Source organism: Rhododendron vialii, chromosome 2a, assembly GCF_030253575.1.
Source record: "Rhododendron vialii isolate Sample 1 chromosome 2a, ASM3025357v1".
Taxonomy (NCBI): domain Eukaryota; kingdom Viridiplantae; phylum Streptophyta; class Magnoliopsida; order Ericales; family Ericaceae; genus Rhododendron; species Rhododendron vialii.
In genome coordinates this window covers 47,275,002-47,297,397 of record NC_080558.1, presented here as the reverse complement: position 1 = coordinate 47,297,397, position 22,396 = coordinate 47,275,002, and the positions used below count along the sequence as shown (strand labels likewise).

Genomic DNA, 22,396 nt, shown 5'->3' with positions numbered 1-22,396 from the left:
TTCAAACTCCACATGACACCGTTTGGAGGTTGTGGTACACCTCGCAGCTTAAACGGGCAATCACATTTCTTAGTTCCAGTAATCCTTTGCATTGAATGCCCTTCTAATGGAGGTCTATACAATCCTCCCCTTTCACAAATAAGAATGCACTTTGGCATTTTGTTGCCCTTTATACTAGCAGAGTTACTTATAACAATCACAAAACCATTTTCCTTGCCAACGCTCCGCACCCAATCTACCATGACAGCTCTAGTTTCAAATATCTATAACAAAAAAAATTAATACGTATAAGCACAATGTAATATCCCGTATATTAAAAATATTGATTCTTGCATGTAAGTTTTAAGTGGTATATAAGTGAAGGTGTGTGCACGTGGAAAGCTGATATGCTTGAAATATGACAAAATAAGTAACAAATGTAACACCCATAAAATACAAAAGTTTAATTAAAAGAATTAAATTTTCGAGTGTCTTGGACTCGAGAACACCATGTATTAAGAAAAAAAATAAAAGTTATTTCATAAAACGAATTTATATTCTCATTCTGGTATTGGATTTGTTATGTAGCATTAAGTTTTTAGCAATAAAAAGTATTGACTGGACTATTTGGATATATATGCATGGATAGTCTTAGTTGTTTAAAGTTAGGCTGAGTGTGTGCACGTGGAATAAAATGGTGAAGGTGAACTATGTGCATACTTTTTCATGGTTTTGGCTATATATGCTTATAAGGATCTTAATTACATGAAAGACAATAGAAAGACAAAAGGCCAGAGAGGGAGAAACAGAGAGAGAGTCGTGAGGCAGTGGCGACTCTTTCTTATGAGTTTCATGGTGGGATTATATCAGATGATAGGGCAATTTAAGGGTGAGTGTGAGATACATATTTCTTGTTCGAGTTGCTGCGGGAAAAGAAAAAAGAAACGTGGGTCTTCTGTAACAATCCGGAACCTCAAACACCACTCAACTAAAGATCAACCATATAACGAAACGTATGTATATCTATTGCCTCTACATGATCACGTGGTTTGGTACATAGCATCACTTTTCTGGGCCATCTTTGAGTAATTTATCAAAGTAAATTATTACGGCTTCGTTCAGTTTTTTATTATGTGGTGTGGATGCTGTTTTTTTTATCCTCATTAATGGTGGAATTTACTCATTGAGTATCGAATTGGAGGTCGTGATTATCAGTGAACAATTATAGTTTTCGTTCGATTTTTTATTATGTGGTGTGGATGCTACTTTTTTTACCCTCATTAATGGTGGGATTTGCTCATTGAGTATCGATTTGAAGGACGTGATTATCAGTGAATAATAGTGAAGAGAGAATAACAGTGGTCGTCAAAATTTCATGGATTTTGTACTTTTTAAAAAAACAATAAAAAAAAAAAAAAACAACCCCTTACACGTGTTCCACCACCCAAAACCTTAAAAATCCCTCCTCCCACGTTCAAGACTCTAGACTCAAGACTCAATACATGCAGTTGCTTCCATTCAATCCAAAACCAAAAACTGCTCCACTTTCAAAACCCACACTCCACTTTAAAGACTCACGGTGCAATAAACGGAAAAAAATAAAAAACAGAAATGCAACATTTTGTGGATTTTGTGATATTTGAAATTTGATTGTGGGTCACAATAAAAATTGTCACATATAGGACTTTTTCCATTTCGTGGATTTTTCATTTTCAAATATCAAACAGGAAGTTGTGCAAATTTTAACAAAATCTGACTTACACATGCATTATTTATAATAAATACATGCGTATTTTCTAATAACAAATACTAGAGGCCGGGGCACACGCAATGCGTGTGCAAGTCGGATTTTCACAACATTTGTGAAAATTTAATCAAACAATAAAGTGGGAAGTATTTTTACAAAAATGTTGTAAAAATCCGACTTGCACACGTATTGCGTGTGGCCCGGCCTCTGGTATAGAGTTATGGGAGACAACCGCATGAATTATTGGTGCCATATGTCATTAACCCCATACAAGCTGAAAACCCTCAAATTCTTCTTTAGCACCCACGTGCCCATCTCCATGCAGGAGTATATCTCCATTCTTTGTCATTTATCTCAAAATGTAGTCCATAAATATTTTAACTTACTCTCAACTAATATATGGTCCTCATTAAAAGTTACAATCCTTTCTTTTTTTCTTTCTTTTTCTTTTTGTACAAAAATGAGAAGAGAATCGGGTTTTACATCTTCAGTCAAGAGATGAATCAATATGCTCATTCGGTTTTCTGATTTAATCAAAGGTACGCTATCGAGATTTATACAAGATTAACAAAAATAAGTAACAAATATGTATAATAACAACAATAATAACTAACCTGGTTAGTCGTAAATTCGGCTGTGTAATCACGCCCAACGTAGGAGTTGCTCTCCCCACAAGGAACATCATTCGTAATATCGTTCCCAACTGACCAACTATCCGGAAAAAAAAAATTATACTGATCCATAATATTTTTTTATGAATTACGAAAATGAAATGAAAATTGAGAAAAATTGTGAAGATGTAATTACTCAAAGTTGCTTTCAATCTCAATGTATGCAAGAGTACACCATCATCAGATTATATAGCCAAAGGAAATGTTCAAAACCATAGCCAAGGTGCCCTGCTCTGATCTGCAGCTGCAAATGCAGCTGCTCTGCAATTTGATAAGGTGCTCAACCATAGGTAAGTTGATAAGGTGCTCTGCAAATTTTTTGTCTCTGCAAGTTGATAAGGCTCAAATACACACAAAAGCACCACATGTACTACAAGGCACCGGTTGCCTCTTCTTCTTTTTTTTTTTTTTCGTTTCAACATCATTTTATCATAAATGGTCATAACTAAAATGATCAGGAAACTTTTTCTCTTTCCACTGATTCAAACGGATTTAAATTTGAAACACATTTTTCAACCTCGTTAGACAGTTTAAACTACGAAAAAAGTATAGTTTTGCCGTTTTACATGATTTCTTTATCAATATTAGGCTCGTTTGATAGGTTTCGTTGAGTAGATTTCAAAAATATAAATTTTAAAAAAAAAATTTACCTGAAAAAAAAGTTATTAATATTTAAAATTTTATAAAAAAATCGAGAGAGAGAAAGAGGGGGGCCACGTGGGTGGGGTGGGGAGGACGGGAGGGGCGGGGGGGTTAAAAAAGTCAGACTTTGCCGTGTCAGGGGGGGTGCCTGACACGGGGGGGTGTGATTAGTAGTTTCCATAAAGAGCATGCCCTCCTCACTCCATTTGCAATACCATCACCCCCGTTTTCACTCTCCAATTAATTGGGGAAAATTCTACAGAGAGTTTGCATGCCAATTGAAGTTGTGCCACCTTCGCCCACAACTTTTGGCCACCGAACACCACCCCCGATCTATTATACCAAAATCCCATATTTATTTTTGTAATAAGAAAGTGAAGTTAGGATTTTTTTGATCAATTCAAGATCGAAGGGGACGTGCCACCCACTACCCGACCTGACGCTATTAGTATCGACCAACTGCTGCCTAGAAGCAAGGTAGAAACCTCTTATCTACTCATCTATGTATAATGTTGACGTGCTATATGATTAAATATTGAAATTAGAAATTGTATGGTAGTTCACTGGAAGTTTACCTCTTGGAACTAGTAAATGGTACCTTGATGGAAAAAAAAGAAAAGAAAAGAAAAGAAAGAAAGAATGGAAAAAAAAGAAAAGAAAAGAAAGAAAGAATGGAAATGTCGCTGGTGTTGATTTTTATTAGATATATAGAAAAGTATGACTTGAAGGTTAATTATTGGAATTGGAAATTTTCTGTTATTGCATGATTATTTGAAGTGGCAATTGACATGTTGAAATTCTAAATTTCGTGCAACTGTATTCTTGTAATTTTTTTTAGAAGCATGATTATTAACTATCACATACTTTAGCAAGCTTTGAAAGAATAATGTGAACGCGAGAAAATGATGCATGTTTACGAGACATGAGAAACGAGACGGAAAGAGACAAGAAATTGAACTGTGGAAAAGATTGATAATTGTGTGAGCATTAGAGCCCAATGAGATCAGTAAAGCTGGTCGGCGGAATCATGGCTCGGTTGTGCGTGTGTGAGCATGAGAGCCCGATGGAATCTGAAAGAATGGTTAGCGGAATCATGGCTCGGGTATGTGTAACCTAGGAGCCCGATGGAATCTGAAAGGATGGTTAGCGGAACTAGTGTCATGAGAAAATGGTGAAAGAGCCAATGAAATGAATAAGACTGAGAGCCCGTTGAAATCTAAAAGAGACGGTTAGCAGAATCAGTGCTTTTGGGTGGAACAAATTAGCCTGGGAGCCCGATGGAATCTGAAAGATGGTTAGTGGAACCAATGCTCGAGGAAATAAAATGGAAAGTGATATCGATACTGATAAAATGATGACACGAATTACGATACACTGCGTTGACTCTGAAAAGACATTGACACTTTTGTTGAATTGTTATTTATATATTGAACTGTTAAATCTCTGAGTTTTACTTTGCAAAGTTATATATTATTTTTGCTAAAGTATGAGACATAGGGGTAGAAGTTAACTATTGAGCTTAATTGCTCACGGTGTTACTTTTGTGGCCCTGGCATCTTATGCTAGAGTTTAGAGATGTACAGGTGTAGAACTATCCGTCAAAAGAGTACGGTGCTGATTAGAGACTTGTTGAGAAGGAAGAAGGATACGAAAAATAGATTACCTTAGTGCCCACCTCTATCTGTTAAATAGATGTAATTTGAATTTATGGATTTTTGGAGTTTGTAATGACCTTATGTTCATTTCTATTTAATAAATGTTAGAAATTTATTAAATTAACGTCCCCAAAAAAATCGGAGTGTTACAGATTCGGTCGCTTATCTTTCAACCATATAAGGGAACATAATTATTGCATGTCAAATCATCACATTTTTTCATTTTACCCTTCAATCATTGCTTTTCAATTTTTATTTAGTACTATTTGATTTAAAAGTGGAAGGGTAAAGTAGAATTTTCATTAATTATAATCCTTTCGATTTGGAAGTAGGACAATATTTTTGGAACAGGAACAATAAAAAGTGCTAACTAGGAGTAAAAATGTGGATAGAATGAGTATTAAACCCAACCCACTTTTATTGGGTAAAAAATTGGGAATTATTCGCCTCCAAAAGATTGTATTAAATCAGTATTCATAGAATCCAAACACCTAAAACACCCAAAATTGCTCTATAATACTTAAAATTACATACAATACAAGCACTAAAAGATAAATTTTAAAGTGCAATTATAAGAAAAGCGGAGTGCAACAATTATTTTCCTAGTTGCAATCAATAGTACTTCCAACTTATTCACTCCATCCCCATTCTATTGTCCATCGTTCTATCCTAATTGGATAAAAAACTAATTATAACTTTTAATTGGTAATACCGTTTATATGTAATATGGATCTTGTTTGATAGATCTCAATAAGCTCTTTTAAACGATATTTTTAAAATCACCTAAAACATTATAGATTGCAAGATATAATCAGTTGAATAATGACATGAACTCCCAAAAGGACAAAAGAATGGGGACGGAGGGAGTATAATTTACTTTCAAGAACCCATCAAACTTGGAATTTTATGGGTTCCCTCAGAGTTTCTAAACATTTTGATAATTCAGTGTCCAGTTTACGCACACATCGACTAATTTTGGAGGACCAACTCCACTGTCCACTTGCAGGATTCCAATAAAAGCTAGAGCAAAACTCTGTATTGACTGACCTCAAAGAATTGATAGCACCCGAGAGATTTCAAAACTGAGACCTTAGGAGCGACCGAATTCCAAAATCCAAGGCCTTGACCTTTAGACTAATCCCTTGCAACCTGTTTGCCGATGAGAACCAAAGCGCAGATATACTATCAACCCGAATATACTTATATCCTGTAAGAGTATATTCGAAATACTTAAATCCTGGATATATATATGGGAGATATAATATCTCAGATGGTATGTCCACCTTGGGCAAAATATAATAACACCACCTTCAGTCCTTTTCTTATTATATCAGCCTTCATATTCGGCTTCTAATTACGGAAAATCTACATTTTCTTTTAATTCTATATCCACCTACTTATACCTATTTCAAAATAAACCAAGCATTTACATATCTCATCTTCTATAAACTACTCAAACAAACTATCTACAACATATTCCCCTTTATGTATATATCTGTCATTTTATCATATCACGGCCCTTCTATTAAGGCGCTTGCATATATGCAATCTGTGGACTTTTGATCTCAGTTGTTGGATTATGTTTTTAATGGTCTAGATCTGTGGACAATCTATTCGCGAGAATTGATCTGTGGACAATATTATATTTGCGAGAATAGATCGAATAGATTGTCTACGGATCTGGACCATTAAAAACACAATCTAATAGCTGAGATCTAAAGTCCACATTTTATAGCTCTAAGGGTGTCCTTTGAGGAAATGGAGTATTTATCATATATCCCCTCATATTATATCTACCATAAATTAATCCAATTGGCAAACGGCCCGCTGGGGTTTGGAGTTTCTAAATATTGATGCAAAACTGTTTCATTCATAGATTGTCGTAAGTAGAACCATCTTGTAAAAGATCTCCTCTTCCATCTCCCATTGGAGACCAGATTTTAACATTTAGGGATGGAAAATGACTATCCATCTCCCCATTGGACTTGCTCTTACATAGGTACGCAAACAAAGTGTGTTATGTTTCATCCAAGAAAGAAATTGGAAATGCCAGTATTTTTATTTTTCTTGAATATTTCCAAATAAAAATTAGGCAAATGTCATAATGTTTTATTTTTTCGATTTCTCTTGTTGAGACGAACCAATAATTCATAAAAATTTGACATAAAACTAACAAACATAAATTTTTTTGAGTAAAGACAAAACAAAAAAAATTAAGTACTACGACTTTTAATTTAGTAGAAACAACGCCTAACTATACATCCGCTAGCATGAATGTGGCTCTTCCCAAAGCCAAAACTGTATTTTCTTTTGGATGGCACCCAATTTGCCTTCAAGTGTACTGAACTCTTCTCCCGCAAAATGAATGGACTTCAACTTGAAGTCTTGAACCATCCTCGGGTTTTGCATTTCACACAATTTATGGATCTTCAAAGTGAGCCACTGGGAGTGGGGTCTGAAACGATATTATGGTTCTAACGTTTTTACCAGTTACTTACTTTTCTGGTTTCCATCTCTAAGAATTTTTCTTTGTTACACCAAAATGTTTTGGTGTGTGTTATCTCAAAATTAAGTGAGATGTGGTAAGTATTCTAGATACAGTGGTAAGTATTCCATATGAAGTGATAAGTATTTCCAGTGTAGTGGTAAATATTTCAGATGTAGAATATTTACCACTACATTGAATTTTTACTACTCTATATATATGGAATACATATCACTCCATATGAAATATTTACCATTTTATATATCAATCGAACGGTTAAAAAGTTTTGAGGTATTGGCACGGCAAATCCACTCTACGGTGCCAAAGTCGTTCCCTTCCCCACTAGAGTTGTTGTACTGTAAAAATTAACAGGAGCTACTAGCACATCAGTGATTTCCAATCCCTTGTGCCCTGCCCCATCAGTAACGTTTAAGCAACAAGTCAACTGCAATCAACTACTTACGAGACCCCGGACACCTTAAAACAAAACAAAACAAAACGAAACAGAAAATGTCCTGGTTAGGGGCTCTCCCGCATCTCCCTTTATCACTTACTCCAACCACTCTGTATCGAGTTTATCGAATCTTTTCCTTTCCCGCTCCACATGCTCCTCCGACGTACTCATCGGCTTATAAACATCTAGATACGTAACCTGTGGCAAAGGCCCTACCGCTCGCCCTCGGATACTTGGTATGTATGCTAACCCAACTCAAATACATGGTTACGACGACATTCACTCGTTTGGGTCTGTTTAAATCGGCAGAAGAGGCCATTTATTCAGGAGAATTACACGTTTCCACCACTAGCAATGAAGACAGCAATTACGTGACAATGTTGGATGGGTCATCTCCATCCCTAGTCCCAGTCCCTGTTCCAATCCCCATCGTAACAGAATTTATCAAGAAGAGGCTACCAGTTGTACTATTCTCCAATTTCCTACAGGGAGCAGATGAGTCAACGGGAAGAATATTGCACCAACAAGATTATTATTATTACTATTATGGTTTTGATGTTGATCACGGCGAAAAGGGTAAGTTGAAGTGTTCGGTGTGAGGAGAGCCACCAAATCAGGGAGCTATCAGACTGCAGTCATGTGTTCCATAAGGAGCGTTTGGACAGGTGGGTGGATGAGGGTCAGCTCACTTGTCCTTTGTGCATGTTGTACCCCAAGGATTAAAACCAAACACACACGAAACACACACAAACACAGAATATATGTGGTCACAATGAATTTGAGCCAATCCATATCTTGACCAAACATATCCCACGTTTTCAACAGTGCAGATCCAAGCTTCTTCCTTCTGACACCAATCCCTGGGTTGTACTCAGGAATACTCACCTTTTTGATACTGCTACTGAACTAGTACAAGACCAGATTCAGAGCATCGGAACTAGTTTTGGTTAGTAGCAGTATTAGAAAGATGAGTATTCCTTCGTAGCTCATTTCCTATAGCTACAAGCAATATTTGTATCTCATTTCCTCTTTGTAATTACTTTTCCTCCCTCTTTATTTATACCGGCTTCAACTTTTCTACAATCACACAAACTTACATAATACAATACACACTCACATTCATTTCGAGGCTCCACACATATGTAATGAGCAAAGCTCACCATGAATGTGAGTGTGTGTATAAGTATTTTATAAGCATGTGTGGTTGTAGAAATTTTTTACCCACTTTTCAAGGCAATTAAGAATGAATCCTGAATCTTTTCATGCATAATTGCTCTAGCTTCAATTTGATGTATGCTTATCTTGATGTGTTCGAATTTTTTTTCCGAGAGCAATATTTGAGATTTCTCTCTGAGCCGTTCATTTTGCAGGCTTCGATGTGTTTATTGTTGGGAAAAATTTGGCAATAACAGAAATTCCAGAGAACAATCTCACTGATAACAACATGATTACATGAATGAATCAAGTTACAAAATAGTAGACAAATTGTTAGTACAAGATACAAATAGAATTTCTGGATCAAGAACTGAGTTCTGTGTGATACCACAGTCTCCTTAAGAAAGATTCGCTGCCTACCGTGGGTGTTGTAGGTTGCATTGGTGACTTCCTCTCAGGGTTGGCTCGGCTGAACCGCAAGCCGTTGGAATACCACCGTCGACCGCCTTGGCGAATTAACTACTGCTTATCCCTCTCACACACAAAGAATGAATTTCAGAGCTCTCAGAGTTGGTGAATTCTGGTGCAAAATGAGGAATGGACTGCTCATTATATACAGCTCTGGAGCCTTTGAAACAGCCAGGAAATGAATATGGGAAATTGATTTCTCAGCCTTGAATAGGGGAGAATCAATATACAAAACTGCCAGAACGAATGGCAGGTGCAAATGTCAGTATTAACCTCCATTCATGGGGCATTATTCAGCCAAAATTGCTGAAAAATTATCATTCATAAATTCTGGAAATTTTCCAATATTTATCGCTCATGCTAATCAGATTGATCGAAAATCGGCAAAATCTTGGTCAAATCATATTTGCTTGAATAAAAAATGAACGGTCAAAGTCTAGCTGTTGTTTCTCTTGTGTAAATAGTTTTTGGTTATTGACGTCCGACCAATCTAACTTTTTGTACAAATGCGTATAAAAAAAAAATGGTTCAGATCATGATTCCAAAATTTTACGTCTCGTGATGCAAGCATTTCATAGACGATGTTAAGTAGACATCTTTATAAAAAATCAGATTCATTGAGTTGGATAGATACACAAACAAATCGTTTGTCATTTTAAGTTTTCAAATCGTATTTGTTGCCGTCCAACAATATATAAGAAGTTTATTTCCTATCGATGGCCGACCGTATTCATCACTTTGAACACCCTCCTAATAGAGGTAACAGAGTTCATGATGAATGTGAACTAATCTTGAAGGATTGAGTTTAATCTTCTGCAATCTGCATATCCTTCTTCCATATGAGCCAACCTTAAACTACCAAAACTATAGGAGCTCTACCCATGTTCCAAGAAGGGCAAAGTCCATTTTGACCTCATGTAGTTTGGGTCATGTGAGAATACACCCTCTATGTTTCAAAAGTGTGCAATAACACCCTTGTAGTTTGTGAAGTGTACGTGCACATAACACCTAATCCCATCCATAATAACATTAAGTGTGACGGACACGCATCAAAAGTCCAATATGCCCTCATCTTTTCCATTGATTCTTCTTCCTTGAATCTAACTAATCCATCCCATGTACTAAAAATTAGATCTGAACCGTTGATATTGTAGAGTTTGACGAGTATTACATCCATATCATACTTCAAGTCAATCAAAAAATGAAAACCTCATGGTCCAATCAAAATTATTATGAAGGAAATTTTTCAATATAAATTTATCATTCATCTTAACAAAATTTAGATCACTGAGTTATTGATGTCTGATCAAGTTGGGTTTTTTTTTTTATAGAGATGCTCTCTAATATGATTATAAAACATTATGAACGGTTCGGATTAGATTTCGTTTAAATTCAAGAGAAGCGTAAGATACGCCTCCGTTAAAATAAACGGAATTGAATGTTATGTGTACACTTCACAAACCACGGGATGTTTTTGCACACTTTTGAACCATAGCGGATGTATCCACAATGTTACTGCTAAGCAAGCGTAATTTGTTATGCATGTGGAATTGATATCGTCACCGGCCGATTGATCAGAAGGTTCTTGGAAATGAAGAAAGAAAACATGTTCAATAACGAGACAACTCATGTCCAGGTCTTCTTTTACCAGCGAAGGAAAAGATAAAAACTTGTGGAGATTTATGGAGGACGGAGATCATGAGTGCTTAATTACTTGTTTGGTTAGAGTACTGTATGAGGGGAAAATTGAGACGATTACGATAAGTTTTAGTAGTAACTTTTAATTACTGACTATTCATGTCGAGGTCTAAAAGCTTATCTGCAGGTTCCAAAGACTATAGATAATCTGTGGAGATTTATTATTAAACTCTTCCCCCACAAAATGAATGGACTTCAACTTGAACCATCTCTGCAGGTTTATTACACAATTTTAAGGATCTTCCCAGCCCAGTGAGCCAGTACTGTAATAATATACTGTATTTTTTTTAGTTCTATCCCAGGCTAGGTAGGAGATAAAACTATACTACAATTTTGTCCCAAGCGGAAGATCGAGCAAGGGTTGATCGAGCTTCCCGAACCTAATTAAGAGAACAAATGAGGTGGGACGAGTAGGAGATCAAAAAAGACTCCAAATTCCATCGGGCTTCTTTCTCATCCAATAGAAGTGGATCGAGGTTGGTTATATCGGCGAAATTTCATACTGTATATCGACATGAAAATTGGTGTTATCTCTTGACAATGCACCTCCAAATGTTTCCAGAAAACAAGCGGAATCTGCTTTTCTTGAACTACGTACGTACAGTATTATTACTGTAAAAGATATTGGCTTTGAATTAAGTATTAAACTTGTGAACATCTTTGAAGTTTTCTCTGCAAAATTCGCTTTCAAAGTTTTAGTGAGCAGATTACATAAAATTGAAATGTAAATTACACCTAGGTCGAAGGGCAAATGATACTACTGTCTTCAAAAAATTGTCTATGGTTGTCCCATCAAAATATGCATATATTTGTTAGAAGTTCCTTCGAAAAAGACATATTTGCTAAAAATTCCTATTAGTCTGAAAGCGCCATGGAGAGCAACAAAAGTCCACAGACCACCTAATTGACACCAACGAGCTAGTGCAATTATTAAAGATACATTATTGTGGGGCTTACAAAAGATTCTCATAGGAATTATTAAAGCATGCATGATAAAATGGTCCCCTTGGCAGTGACAAGTAACATTTCTAACGGATACATGTAGATTTTCCCAGTTTCTCCCTCCATGTTATGACTTACTTGGCAATCTGATTTTCTCTGCAGGTTTATACCTCGGGATATGAATGAGAATCTCTAACACGTATCGATACGGGAATTCTTACTAAATGCTTTCCATCGGTCCATATTAGGCTTCCAAATCTGTAATCTCCCTGGATCTTTTGAGTTGACAAGAAGGTAACTTTGAATGGAAGAACTTTGGTGGTCAAATTGAACCGCAGAATTCGAGGTTCAACCACCATTTGAACACCATATGGATCTTGTACTTGTGCTTCATACACTGAAGTAATCTCTCCCACATTAGTCACCATTCTTGAAACTGTTGCTGTCTTTTTAAAGTTGGGAATGGTGATAGAAGGCAGGTTGAGGTTAAGTTTATATCGGTTGTTTTTCATGCATTTCGGATTTGTCCTGGTTAATCTGGTAATGGATTTGTTGCTGTAACCCAAGGCACAGAGATACTGAATATAGTCATGTACACTAATATTGTAAATAAGCCCCGGATCCACTGCTCTGACCGGATTGACATTTCCACCACCAATGTCAAATGGATCAGCTGCCTTGTATGTCGGTCCCACCTCCGTTATGTCCATCCCATCATTTCCCTTCTGCGATGCTAGAGATTTTGAGAACAGCCAAAAGTGCCTTAGAATCGGTTATGGAGTCTTGTGGACTGCCAAAGAACTTTTTTCACTAAATATGACTCACCTGTAGTGACGAGGGCTGATCTTATGGCTGAAGGAGACCAATCGGGGTGTGTAGATTTGATGAGAGCTACTATTCCAGTCACATGAGGGCAAGCCATTGATGTTCCTGATACAAATGCATAACCGCTGCTATGTTCTGTGTCCTGTGGTGGATATGCAGCTAAAATGCTCACTCCCGGTGCAGCTATGTCCGGCTTCCTCAAGTAAACCAACATTGAATGAGGTGAAACACGTTATGTCAGCGTCAATGAGAGCAGAGAAGAAAACCAACTTGCTCTTTTCGGACTTCAAATGCAAAGTTCATGCAGTTGTAAGATCTTTTTGTGGATTTGCCCATGTTTTCATAAACCAGACATTTCGTAAAGGGAAATGCTTTTGCAACGTGGCTTTGGTTTCAGTTTTTGCTATGTAATGTAAGTTGTTTTGAAGATAAAGCTTGTGTTCTTTGATGGAACAAATATCAACATGGTCAGTGGACATGTTCTTCACCTCTATGTAATATGTTTTTTTTCCCCACTTTTTGGTCACAAATGTATTCGTGAATCTTGTTTCTTTGTCATTTGGTACTTGTTCGCCTTGTTACTCATGTGATTGTTACCTTAGCAATTTCAGTTCTTCAAATACACTCCCTCTGTTGCATGAGGAAACAAATGCATATGCTCAATATATTACCCTAGCAAATGCTCTTAGCTTGTGAAACTTGTATCATTGGTAGATATTTCATCAATAGCTAACTTACTAGATATCTCTCAAAGTGTAATATGGTAAACATTTCCGAGCTAAGCTAGTAACAGATTTACCTTCGCGAAAAGATCTAATATACAAACACCTCTGCATCAGTAAGGTAGAAATTTGACTTATTGCGATACCTTTAGTACACCTGGGGTTATGGAACTGGGCCCTCTGGATGAGAAATATGCGACACGAGGAGATGCAGATGCCCCTATAACAGTCCTTGGGACACTCGGCTTCACAGTAGGCACCCTTCATGGAAAACTTAAGTTGATTAATTTTGTTATGTTGTATGAACATCTGTATTTCTTTGTGTCTTTAACCTGCCAGCTCCATACTTACCTTGCTTTTCTGATGTAGGACAGAATCTGTGTCCCCACTTCATAATCCACTCTAATGCAAGGGATTGCGTGACACGAATCAAGCTGGTTGTCACCAAACTGCGCGTAAATGAGTCCAACCCCTCCTGCTTCATTTATAGCATACGCTGCAGAAATCATATCCTGTTGGTCTGACTTTGAGAAACAAAGCACAACTTTTCCGGCTGCTAATGTTGCGTTGAGACTCCAAAATTGACAATCCATTCTGGAGAAAACATGAAAACAGATCACAATCATACGTATGTTGAGGTAAGAGGAAGACCTACAACTAGAAGTAGAAGAAGTCAGAAAAGTCTAACGATGAATCGTCTGTCAAGTCTAAAGCTATGCGTTCAGAGTATGTAAGGCCAGTGAATCCGTGTACTTGTTTTTCAGTATCAAGAGATTGACCCTGCACCAAAACAATGCCATAGCAAGAATGGTGAGGAAACTTCCTTTCTCACTGATATGATATTAGAGCATGTAGTCTACCATAAGAGTTTGGTTGTTTCCGAGTGTAATAGCCATTGGGAAGGCCCTATCAATGGTGGTTGCTGCCACAGTTATGAGCCAGGGAGCAGTGTTAGCTATTGTCTGTGAGAAAGGTCCATCGTTTCCTCCTGCCACAACAACAGTGATGCCCTTTGTGACCGCATGGAAAGAACCAATACCAACTGAATCGCGTTGATCAACGTAAGAAAACAAAGGCATTTCGTTGCCAAGTGAAGCAGATATGATGTCTACTCCATCATCTATGGCTTTGTCGAATGCCTTCAGTATATCAGCATCTGTGCATCCTCCAGTATTAACGGCCCAACAAACCTTGTAAATGGCCAAACGAGCAAGTGGTGCACCTCCTCTGGCTATGCCTGAAGCTAGTCCTTTATAGTTTGCTTTCTCCACAAACCTGCCAGCTGCTGTGGAAGCAGTATGAGTTCCATGACCCATTTTATCCCGCGGTGAGAGAAATTCAATGTCGTTAGTTATGTTTATGGGCATCTTTGATATGTGCCTTAAACCCTTAATGAACCAGCGAGCTCCGATGAGTTTCTTATTGCAATTGCTGTCATTGAAGTGCTTTCCGTGCTGGCATGTTCCTTTCCAACGCGATGGAATTGGACCCATTCCTTCATCATTGAAACTTTCAGACTCTGGCCACACTCCTACAGTAAAAAGTCACAGATATATCCAAGTTTGAGAAAAGGTTTCTGAATGAAGCTTGAGATGTTATGAGCTTATTCAATACCTGAATCTATCACACCAATGATTGTTCCATCCCCAAATTTCCCCTCCGTCAGAAGATCATTTCGAAAATGGTGCTGGAGTCCAAGAAAATCCCAGCTTCGAGTTGTATGGAGCTTGTGGATGCGATTAGGAAACACTTGGACAACACCTGGAAATTCTGAAATTCATAGGTTGACAATCATTAGATGTACCTGAAACTATGAATTCAATGTCATTAGTAAAAGAAACCGCCAGGTCATTTTTCTTTGCTAATAGGTACCTGCAATCTTTTCTGCTTGGGATTTCGTTAGCCTAGCTGCAAACCCCGAAAATCCATGCTTATAGCTGTAAAGAATTGAATCCCTGGCAGCTTCTTTACTTCAATGTGAATTGAGAGAAGTTTTAGTCATTCTATTATTTATAAAGATGACAAATTGAATCTGCAGTTTGTATTGTTTTATTCAAAACTATACCTTCCAAGCAGAGCTGAGAGCATGTTGTGGTGTAACTTCTTGACAGCAGCTGGATCCTTGTACTGCTTCTCTCCCATATACACAATGTGCACCTAAAGATCACTTCCATTGGATCAGTAATAAGGGAATGGCGAGAAAAAGTATGATGAGCTTTCTAGAACTCATCCAAACAAAACAAAACAAAATGATGGAGCGAAAACTCGGTAAAATATGCACTCACATTACTTGTGGCCTCAGAGAAAATCAAAGACGTTTTAAGATAGTTTTGAAGTACGAGGAAAGAAAAAATGATAACGTAAATGTTTTTGCTTTCCCCTCTCCAGACACTTGACTTCTTATCCATCATTCGCTCACAAGTGGATGACAAGAATAGTTTATGTTTTTCCTACTCCAGTGTATCAGGGTTGTGTCCTATTTAACGAGAAAGATGGATTTGCTTATATTTGGAATAGTTGTTTTAGTTTGTTTTCTTTTCTCCACTTTCCTTTATTGTCAACTTCAACAGGATGGCACAAACGCCCTTTAGCTAATAATTCTCAGTTCAGCCAACTTTATCTTGGAGGGCTCATTATCACACTTTTTAGCACGTTGTTAAGTGTTTTTTTTTCCTGTTAGTCAAGCTTTATGGTCATCCATCTTCTTGTTTTCTGAATTGTTGCTTCTCTTACCCTATTCTTCAGAAAATACTTTGGTCTGTGACCATGAATGATAACAATTTCACTGTACGGATTTCTGTACCCGTGCTATTCATGCTGGTAGATATCGAAACACAGAATAGCAGATTTCGTACCCGACATCCTATTTCTCTCAGAATTGGTTTCTCTTTCATCCTCCTTGCCCTAACTTGTAAATCCCTCTGCACATCCATGATCCAACACAAACATTAAGTATGTTACTACTAAGATGGATCTCCATCAGTGAGTTTAGGACCTTTTTTTTCTTTTCCTTCTTTGCTCACATTCCTTAACTTCGCTTTTGCTTTTTTGAGGAAAGCTGTTTTTGTGTTGGTGGCCAACAAGTGTAGTTGATCATGACGCCTTTTGCCAGCAGCCCACAGCCGTGAGATTCCAAACCCATTACACTTTTGCAAAGTGCTCTGCTTTTTCTTGTTTTCCATTATCAACAGTAGTGGGGGTTCTTCCTTTTCAAGCAAAAGAAGTATAAAAGTCAGGGAAGAGGTGTTTTGACATGGAGTCCCGAAATGCTTATGCGTGGGATGACCTACGTAGAATTTGACAGTTCGAAACAAACCCGAGTTAGTTTTTTCACTTTTTTGGCTCTGTAGATCAGCTCAAGTACCTAAGGTTGGCCGAATCCGAGTTAGTTTTTTCAAAAATTTTTTTTTTTTGGCACCGTAGATCAGCTCAAGTAACCTATTGTTGGTCTTACAACACCGAGAAATGTCAACGTGTCCATTAGTCTTTTAACCCACAACCAAAACCAGGTATCGGTAACATTAAATGTTAGCATGAGATGCTGTCCAAAAACATTCAAGGTTCAATTGCCATAAAAACATCAGTCTGAAACTGGAAATATGCGTAAAATAATACGCTCGCTAAATACAAACACTTCAACTACAAAACAGATGTCTTGTTTGTTGAACATTATTGTGAAGACAAAAAATAAAGTACCATAATAATGAATCATATAAGTCAGTTGCATTCAGTTGGCATCAGCATAAGATTCTGTTCTCACGGACATGAGGATTCTAACAGTGTGCACTCCATTGGTCCAGGTCAGGCTTCCAAAATAGTACCCTGTGTTCATTTGATGCATGGAGTGAACCGTAACCGTGAAGGAGATTGTCGTAGTCGTAGCATTGAAGGCCAAGACGTCAGGCTTCACTGACACAGTTGTTCCAACAGGAGGCTTAAGTACGGATCTATATACCGAAACAGCAGGTCCTACGTTTTTGACAGTTCTGGTGAGGGTTGTGGACTTTCTAAGACGTGGTATGATTATGGAAGGAAGATTTAGGTCCAGAATGGAGAGTTTTTTACTCGGACACACCGTGTATTGTCCGTTAAGTCGAGATATAGCAGTGTTGTTGTAGCCCATAGCACAGAGGTAATGTATGTAATCAGGTCTGCCCATGTCAAAAACTAAACCAGGGTCTGCAGCACCATTTGGGTTTACAATCCCACCTCCATAGTCAAATGGATCAGCAAGCTTTATAGGGGATCCCTCAGCAAATATAGGAAAACCATATTGATCATTTCTCCATGCTGCGTCAAGATATTCGATCAGCAAATAACAAGGGCACAAAATATAACAATTCCCCATTCACACAAGTAAAAGAAGTGAAACCCACCAGTTGTGATAAGGGCAGATTTTATAGCTGCTGGGGACCAATCAGGGTGTAATGCCTTGAGTAGTGCTACAATGCCTGACACATGAGGAGTTGCCATTGATGTGCCTGAGTACATCACAAATCCACTTTCTGCTAATGGATCAAGGGGAGAGGTGGCAGCTAAGATCTGTACACCAGGAGCAGTTATATCTGGCTGTGCCACATAGAAATTAAAAAAAAAATTATTTCCAACATTTATAACTCTAAAAGAGGCACAACAAAAAGAAAGTTGGATAAACTAGGAAAATTTATGCAAAGTTAAGATCTATTCACTTGAATAAAAGAAAAACTGAGACAATTAGGTCAATGCATTCTCTAGTTTTTCAAAAAATCCCATCCAATGATGGAAAGAAAGATTTCTCTCTTAAAATAAAAGTTCAGAAGTTTTCACAACAATAATATGTTAGATTACGGTGTTTCCAGAAACCCTGTCAGGATCTTGCTTCTCCAAATACAGAAGGTACACCTATCGCAGTCTGTTAACTAAAACCAGAAGTTCATAGACTGCTATCTAGTCATTCTGAACTGAGTTTGGTTTTGGTTTTCATCTGGTACAGAACCTACTGATTGTGTAACAGGTTCAGCATAAACCAAGCTTTACCATCCCAGCCCCTAAACCTCCCCTCCCTGAATTATCTTAGCCAAAACAGGGTCTTCCAAATTTAACAAATCAACAGTATCAGGCGATATCTCCCTTTGAAATGGCACTCGAGTACCTTGAGAATTGAGGGTATAATGGAGCTAGGCCCCCTTGATGAGAAATAAGCCACCTTTGCTGACACAAACTTGCCCACTTGAGTTTTAGAAGGGCTCAATCTTACCATAGGCGACCTATTAGACAAATTCAAAACATAATAAAGTTAGTGATCAACATTAAAATAAACCATCAATAGCGATTGTAAAGCAGATAATAATTGATGATGATGAGACCTGGTAGAGCGGATGTAGAACAATATCTGTGTCCCAACCTCGTAGTTGACTTCAATACATGGGAAGTCATTGCTACACGGAGCCACCGGGTCACCGGGACTCCTTGCAATGATTACCCCAACACCACCTGCAGCTATAACATATGATGATGCAATTGATACTGTTATTCTAGCATCCAATGACGTGAAGCACAGGACCACCTTTCCAGCTACAAACTTGGGATTGAGAGACAGTGATTGGCAGACACTGCAAATCGGTTATTCAAACATCAAAATCTGCTTAGTATGAAAGCGTGTCCATGGAATCAGGTACGTATCCAAACTCCAAATTACCCCGAGGATGTAGGATCAAGCCCTTTTGATTCCGGGTAGAGCAAACCTGTGAACCCAATTTCCTTCCCTGTGTACATGGCTTGACCCTACAACAATGCCCATGTTTGTGATCAAGTGGGACAAAGATCAGATCAAAATACACTTTGCAATTGGAAACTAATAATTAAGAACACACCAGTACAGTTTTATTGTTTCCAAGTGTGATACGTGTTGGAAATGCCCGATCCATGGAGCTTGCTCCAACAGTTATAATCCATGGTGCCGTATTCTGTACTGTCTGGGCTGATGGGCCATCGTTAGCAGCTGAACAAACAACAGTGATGCCCTTGGCTACAGCATGGAAGGAGCCAGTGGCAATTCCATCGCGCTCATCAACATCTGAGTAGAGAGGAATTGAAGATCCAATTGATATAGATAACACGTCAACCCCATCATGTATAGCTTCATCAAAGGCTTTGAGTATATCAGCAGCTGCACAGTATCCTCCAAACACATTCCAGCACACCTTGTATACAGCCAAACGAGCCCTTGGAGCTCCACCTCTCACGGTTCCTTGACCAAGGCCCTTGTAACTAATGTTGCTGACTTGAGAACCAGCTGCTGTGCTGGATGTATGGGTGCCGTGTCCATTTGCATCTCTTGGGGACAAGTATTCTTGGTCTCCTGAGGTGTTTAAGGGCTGTCCATACTCAGCGAGAAATCCATTGACAAACCAACGGGCTCCAATCACTTTTCTATTGCAATGTGATGTGGCATTAAATTGCTGCCCAGACTCACAAACACCCTTCCAGTAAGATGGGATTGGCCCAAACCCTTCGTCGTCGAAAACCTGTGACTCCGGCCAAATTCCTGGATTATTGGGTGAAATTTTCAGAGTCCGTGATAAGACACACACATACTCATATATGCATGTGTGCTGCATGGTTTCATGTGTGCGTGGGAGAGAATGTACCTGTATCAAAGACACCTATGATAACACCATCACCCATTTTGCTTTTGCGAAGAAGATCGTTGTGGGTGGCAGAAGACAGGCCCAAGTAATCCCAGCTCCTGGTTGTCTGCAGCTTGTGAAGAGAATTCGGTATTACTCGAATTACACCAGGAAACTCTGGAAAATACATAAGTTTAGTTAAAGACAAGCCCCGTGGGTGTTGCAGAGTTGAGTTTATAAGATGGGATTAATCTTTGCAGAGTTGAGTTTATAAGATGGGATTAATCTCCCTACAATCATCTGAAACATATGATTGAGCAAGTACTATATTTTTCGTCAACAGCCTTAACAATGGGATAAAAGTTAGAACTAAGACTTCGTAGTAGGTTTTTGGTTGACAAGTACCGGCTAGTCGTTGTGCCTGAGACTCTGTTAGCTTAGCTGCAAACCCAGAGAAACCATGCTTGTAACTGTACACCATCAATTTTGAGGCTACTTCCTTGCTGCACAATTGATGTTAACAATAAGACTATAGCCGAAATTGTTTATGATGATTTTTCTCAACTTTGCTATACAAATCTATTTTCTTGGCAAAAAAAAAAAAAAATTGATATTATACCTCCCCACAACAGCGGAAAGCATGTCGTGGTGTGAATCAGCGACGAGCTGAGGATCATCATGCTGCCTTTCTCCGAGGTAAACAATATGAACCTGTTAATAGGGAGGATTAGGAAGAGTATTTAAAAACCAAGGTAACTTCTGTAAGTTCTTTTTCATGGACAAGAGTGTGGTCAAGATGCTGAAAGATACATACGCTGCTCTTAGCGTCCGCTTCTGTCGTAAAGAAGGCTTGCCCATGGAGCACAAACAGTAGACAAGCCAAGAAGCCATTGGTCTTGCTCATATCTTCTTTCCGGTATGTTACAGACAGAGAGAGACCAGCAGGAGCTAGCACTCGATCCAATAGGAAATCGAGGAGGAAGGTACTTTGGAATCAATTAACAGCTCTCCGGCAAAGGGACAGATTTTCATGCATACAGGTTATGTGGGTTCATTTTATATAACTCGGTGTCTAGGCCATCTTAATTACAAGCCACAGGTTACAGCTTTTAGTTACTGTAGTGACTCCAATGAAAAAGCTTAATGCAAACAATAAAATGGTGTGGTAGACTAGATAAGTCGTGGGCAACTAAATGAAATGACAAGTCAAAGATCAACAGACCTTTAAAATTTCGAATGATATATTTAGGGAGAATGAATTGACCATCACCCTCCAACACAAGATGAAAAGTTATGGTTGAGGTCCAATGTGTAAAATAAACGGGAAAAGTTGTATGTATGGACATTTACGTAATAATAGCTTATACGCTCCAGTCAGCGGCGGGCTTCTGTAATCTTCAAGCACTTGTATCCCAGTTCCCACGCAAAGAGTTTTAGTACTTACTTGGCATCAAATATACAAAACAAAAGTAGTGGACTAAAAGAGAAAATCTTTTAACAGCGGAGCCCTGAATAGTTGTTTGCGGAGGCAATCGCGACCGTCTAAAAGTGTTCTAGACGGATTTGAATAAGTACATTAAAAATAATGGAGCAGCAGAATTTGGAGTACGTCCATTAGGCTGATTGTGATACAAAGAAACAATGAGAACAAGGAACCTTCTTGGGGTTTTTACACGGTCCCTGATTGTGACTTCCACTAAGGCTGTATTCTACTTCTTTTTTGGACCACATCAGAAATGAAATTTCTCTCCCCCATCTAGAATCTACAAAGAGTGCAAGGGACGACGACTCTTCCACTAGTTTCAAAAGGTCGTTAAAGTCTCGTATAATCAAGGAGAATGTATTCTGCCCGGAGGAGGTTTCCCCCACCACCCCATTGTGGTCCCTACCGAGCGTTCACATCAGTAATCTGAACCTTTCATCTTATAGGGCCCGCAAATTATTATGTTAATGCAAAAAATCAGCCTAATCAGATATCAATAGCTATATCAAAAATTGAATTGTGGATTATAAAACGGATGGCCTGATTCTGTCACCAGTTTTTTAAGTTAACTGTCCATAACCGTTTATATTATCTTTAATTTTTGATACAACAATTGATGTCCAATCATTTTTTATGTGCACATATGACTTTGCGGGCCCTACAATGTAAACAGTTTAGATATTGTAGTGAACGCTCGGAAATAATTTAATCTCATAGTCAAAGAGACAATAATTATAGCCTCCATAGCCTTACCAAGACCTTCATCTCTGTATGACACCATTTTCCACAGGGAAAATACCTACTCCATGCTTTTCTCGTAGCCATTGTGCATCCATCTCCAAGCTGTTCGTAAGTTGTTTCC

The 22,396-nt window shown here is 38.2% G+C and overlaps 2 protein-coding genes and 1 long non-coding RNA gene across 5 annotated transcripts; 1 reads left to right on the top strand and 2 right to left on the bottom strand.

Moving 5' to 3' along the window:
• Positions 1-11,858: 11,858 nt before the first annotated feature.
• On the bottom strand, positions 11,859-15,925 carry LOC131314540 (subtilisin-like protease SBT3.9). Of its 2 annotated transcripts, none has more exons than XM_058343254.1 (10): positions 15,729-15,925; positions 15,509-15,600; positions 15,316-15,413; positions 15,058-15,213; positions 14,304-14,974; positions 14,132-14,223; positions 13,795-14,037; positions 13,590-13,704; positions 12,722-12,914; positions 11,859-12,629 (listed from the first exon to the last, which is right to left on the bottom strand). In XM_058343254.1, exons 1-10 carry the CDS (start codon positions 15,852-15,854, stop codon positions 12,061-12,063), a joined length of 2,355 nt encoding a protein of 784 aa, XP_058199237.1. In that variant the 5' UTR covers positions 15,855-15,925; the 3' UTR covers positions 11,859-12,060. The 2 variants fall into 2 exon arrangements, with proteins under 2 accessions (XP_058199237.1, XP_058199243.1); XM_058343260.1 differs by having other exon boundaries at positions 15,316-15,408; positions 15,729-15,868.
• On the top strand, positions 12,893-15,480 carry LOC131314556 (uncharacterized). Of its 2 annotated transcripts, none has more exons than XR_009196447.1 (2): positions 12,893-13,030; positions 13,818-15,480. It is a non-coding gene; the product is annotated as an uncharacterized LOC131314556 (long non-coding RNA). The 2 variants fall into 2 exon arrangements; XR_009196448.1 differs by having other exon boundaries at positions 13,813-15,480.
• A 1,060-nt stretch (positions 15,926-16,985) lies between the features above and the next one.
• On the bottom strand, positions 16,986-21,471 carry LOC131314550 (subtilisin-like protease SBT3.5). Its single transcript, XM_058343273.1, has 10 exons — positions 20,866-21,471; positions 20,671-20,762; positions 20,457-20,554; positions 20,073-20,228; positions 19,296-19,969; positions 19,121-19,206; positions 18,789-19,034; positions 18,575-18,689; positions 17,820-18,012; positions 16,986-17,733 (listed from the first exon to the last, which is right to left on the bottom strand). The coding sequence occupies exons 1-10, from the start codon at positions 20,953-20,955 to the stop codon at positions 17,171-17,173; spliced, it is 2,313 nt and encodes a 770-aa protein (XP_058199256.1). The 5' UTR covers positions 20,956-21,471; the 3' UTR covers positions 16,986-17,170.
• Positions 21,472-22,396: the final 925 nt, after the last annotated feature.

What these genes read in the sequence shown, in the direction of transcription:
- LOC131314540 (XM_058343254.1), bottom strand. Translation starts at nt 15,854, where the DNA reads ATGATGGATAAGAAGTCAAGTGTCTGGAGAGGGGAAAGCAAAAACATT. An exon ending in CTCTCAGCTCTGCTTGGAAG is followed by an intron (nt 15,414 to 15,508) that starts GTATAGTTTTGA and finishes TTCACATTGAAG; the next exon opens with TAAAGAAGCTGCCAGGGATT. An exon ending in ATCAGCCCTCGTCACTACAG is followed by an intron (nt 12,630 to 12,721) that starts GTGAGTCATATT and finishes CAAAATCTCTAG; the next exon opens with CATCGCAGAAGGGAAATGAT.
- LOC131314550 (XM_058343273.1), bottom strand. Translation starts at nt 20,955, where the DNA reads ATGAGCAAGACCAATGGCTTCTTGGCTTGTCTACTGTTTGTGCTCCAT. An exon ending in CTTGATCCTACATCCTCGGG is followed by an intron (nt 19,035 to 19,120) that starts GTAATTTGGAGT and finishes ACCGATTTGCAG; the next exon opens with TGTCTGCCAATCACTGTCTC. An exon ending in TTATACCCTCAATTCTCAAG is followed by an intron (nt 18,013 to 18,574) that starts GTACTCGAGTGC and finishes TATGTGGCACAG; the next exon opens with CCAGATATAACTGCTCCTGG.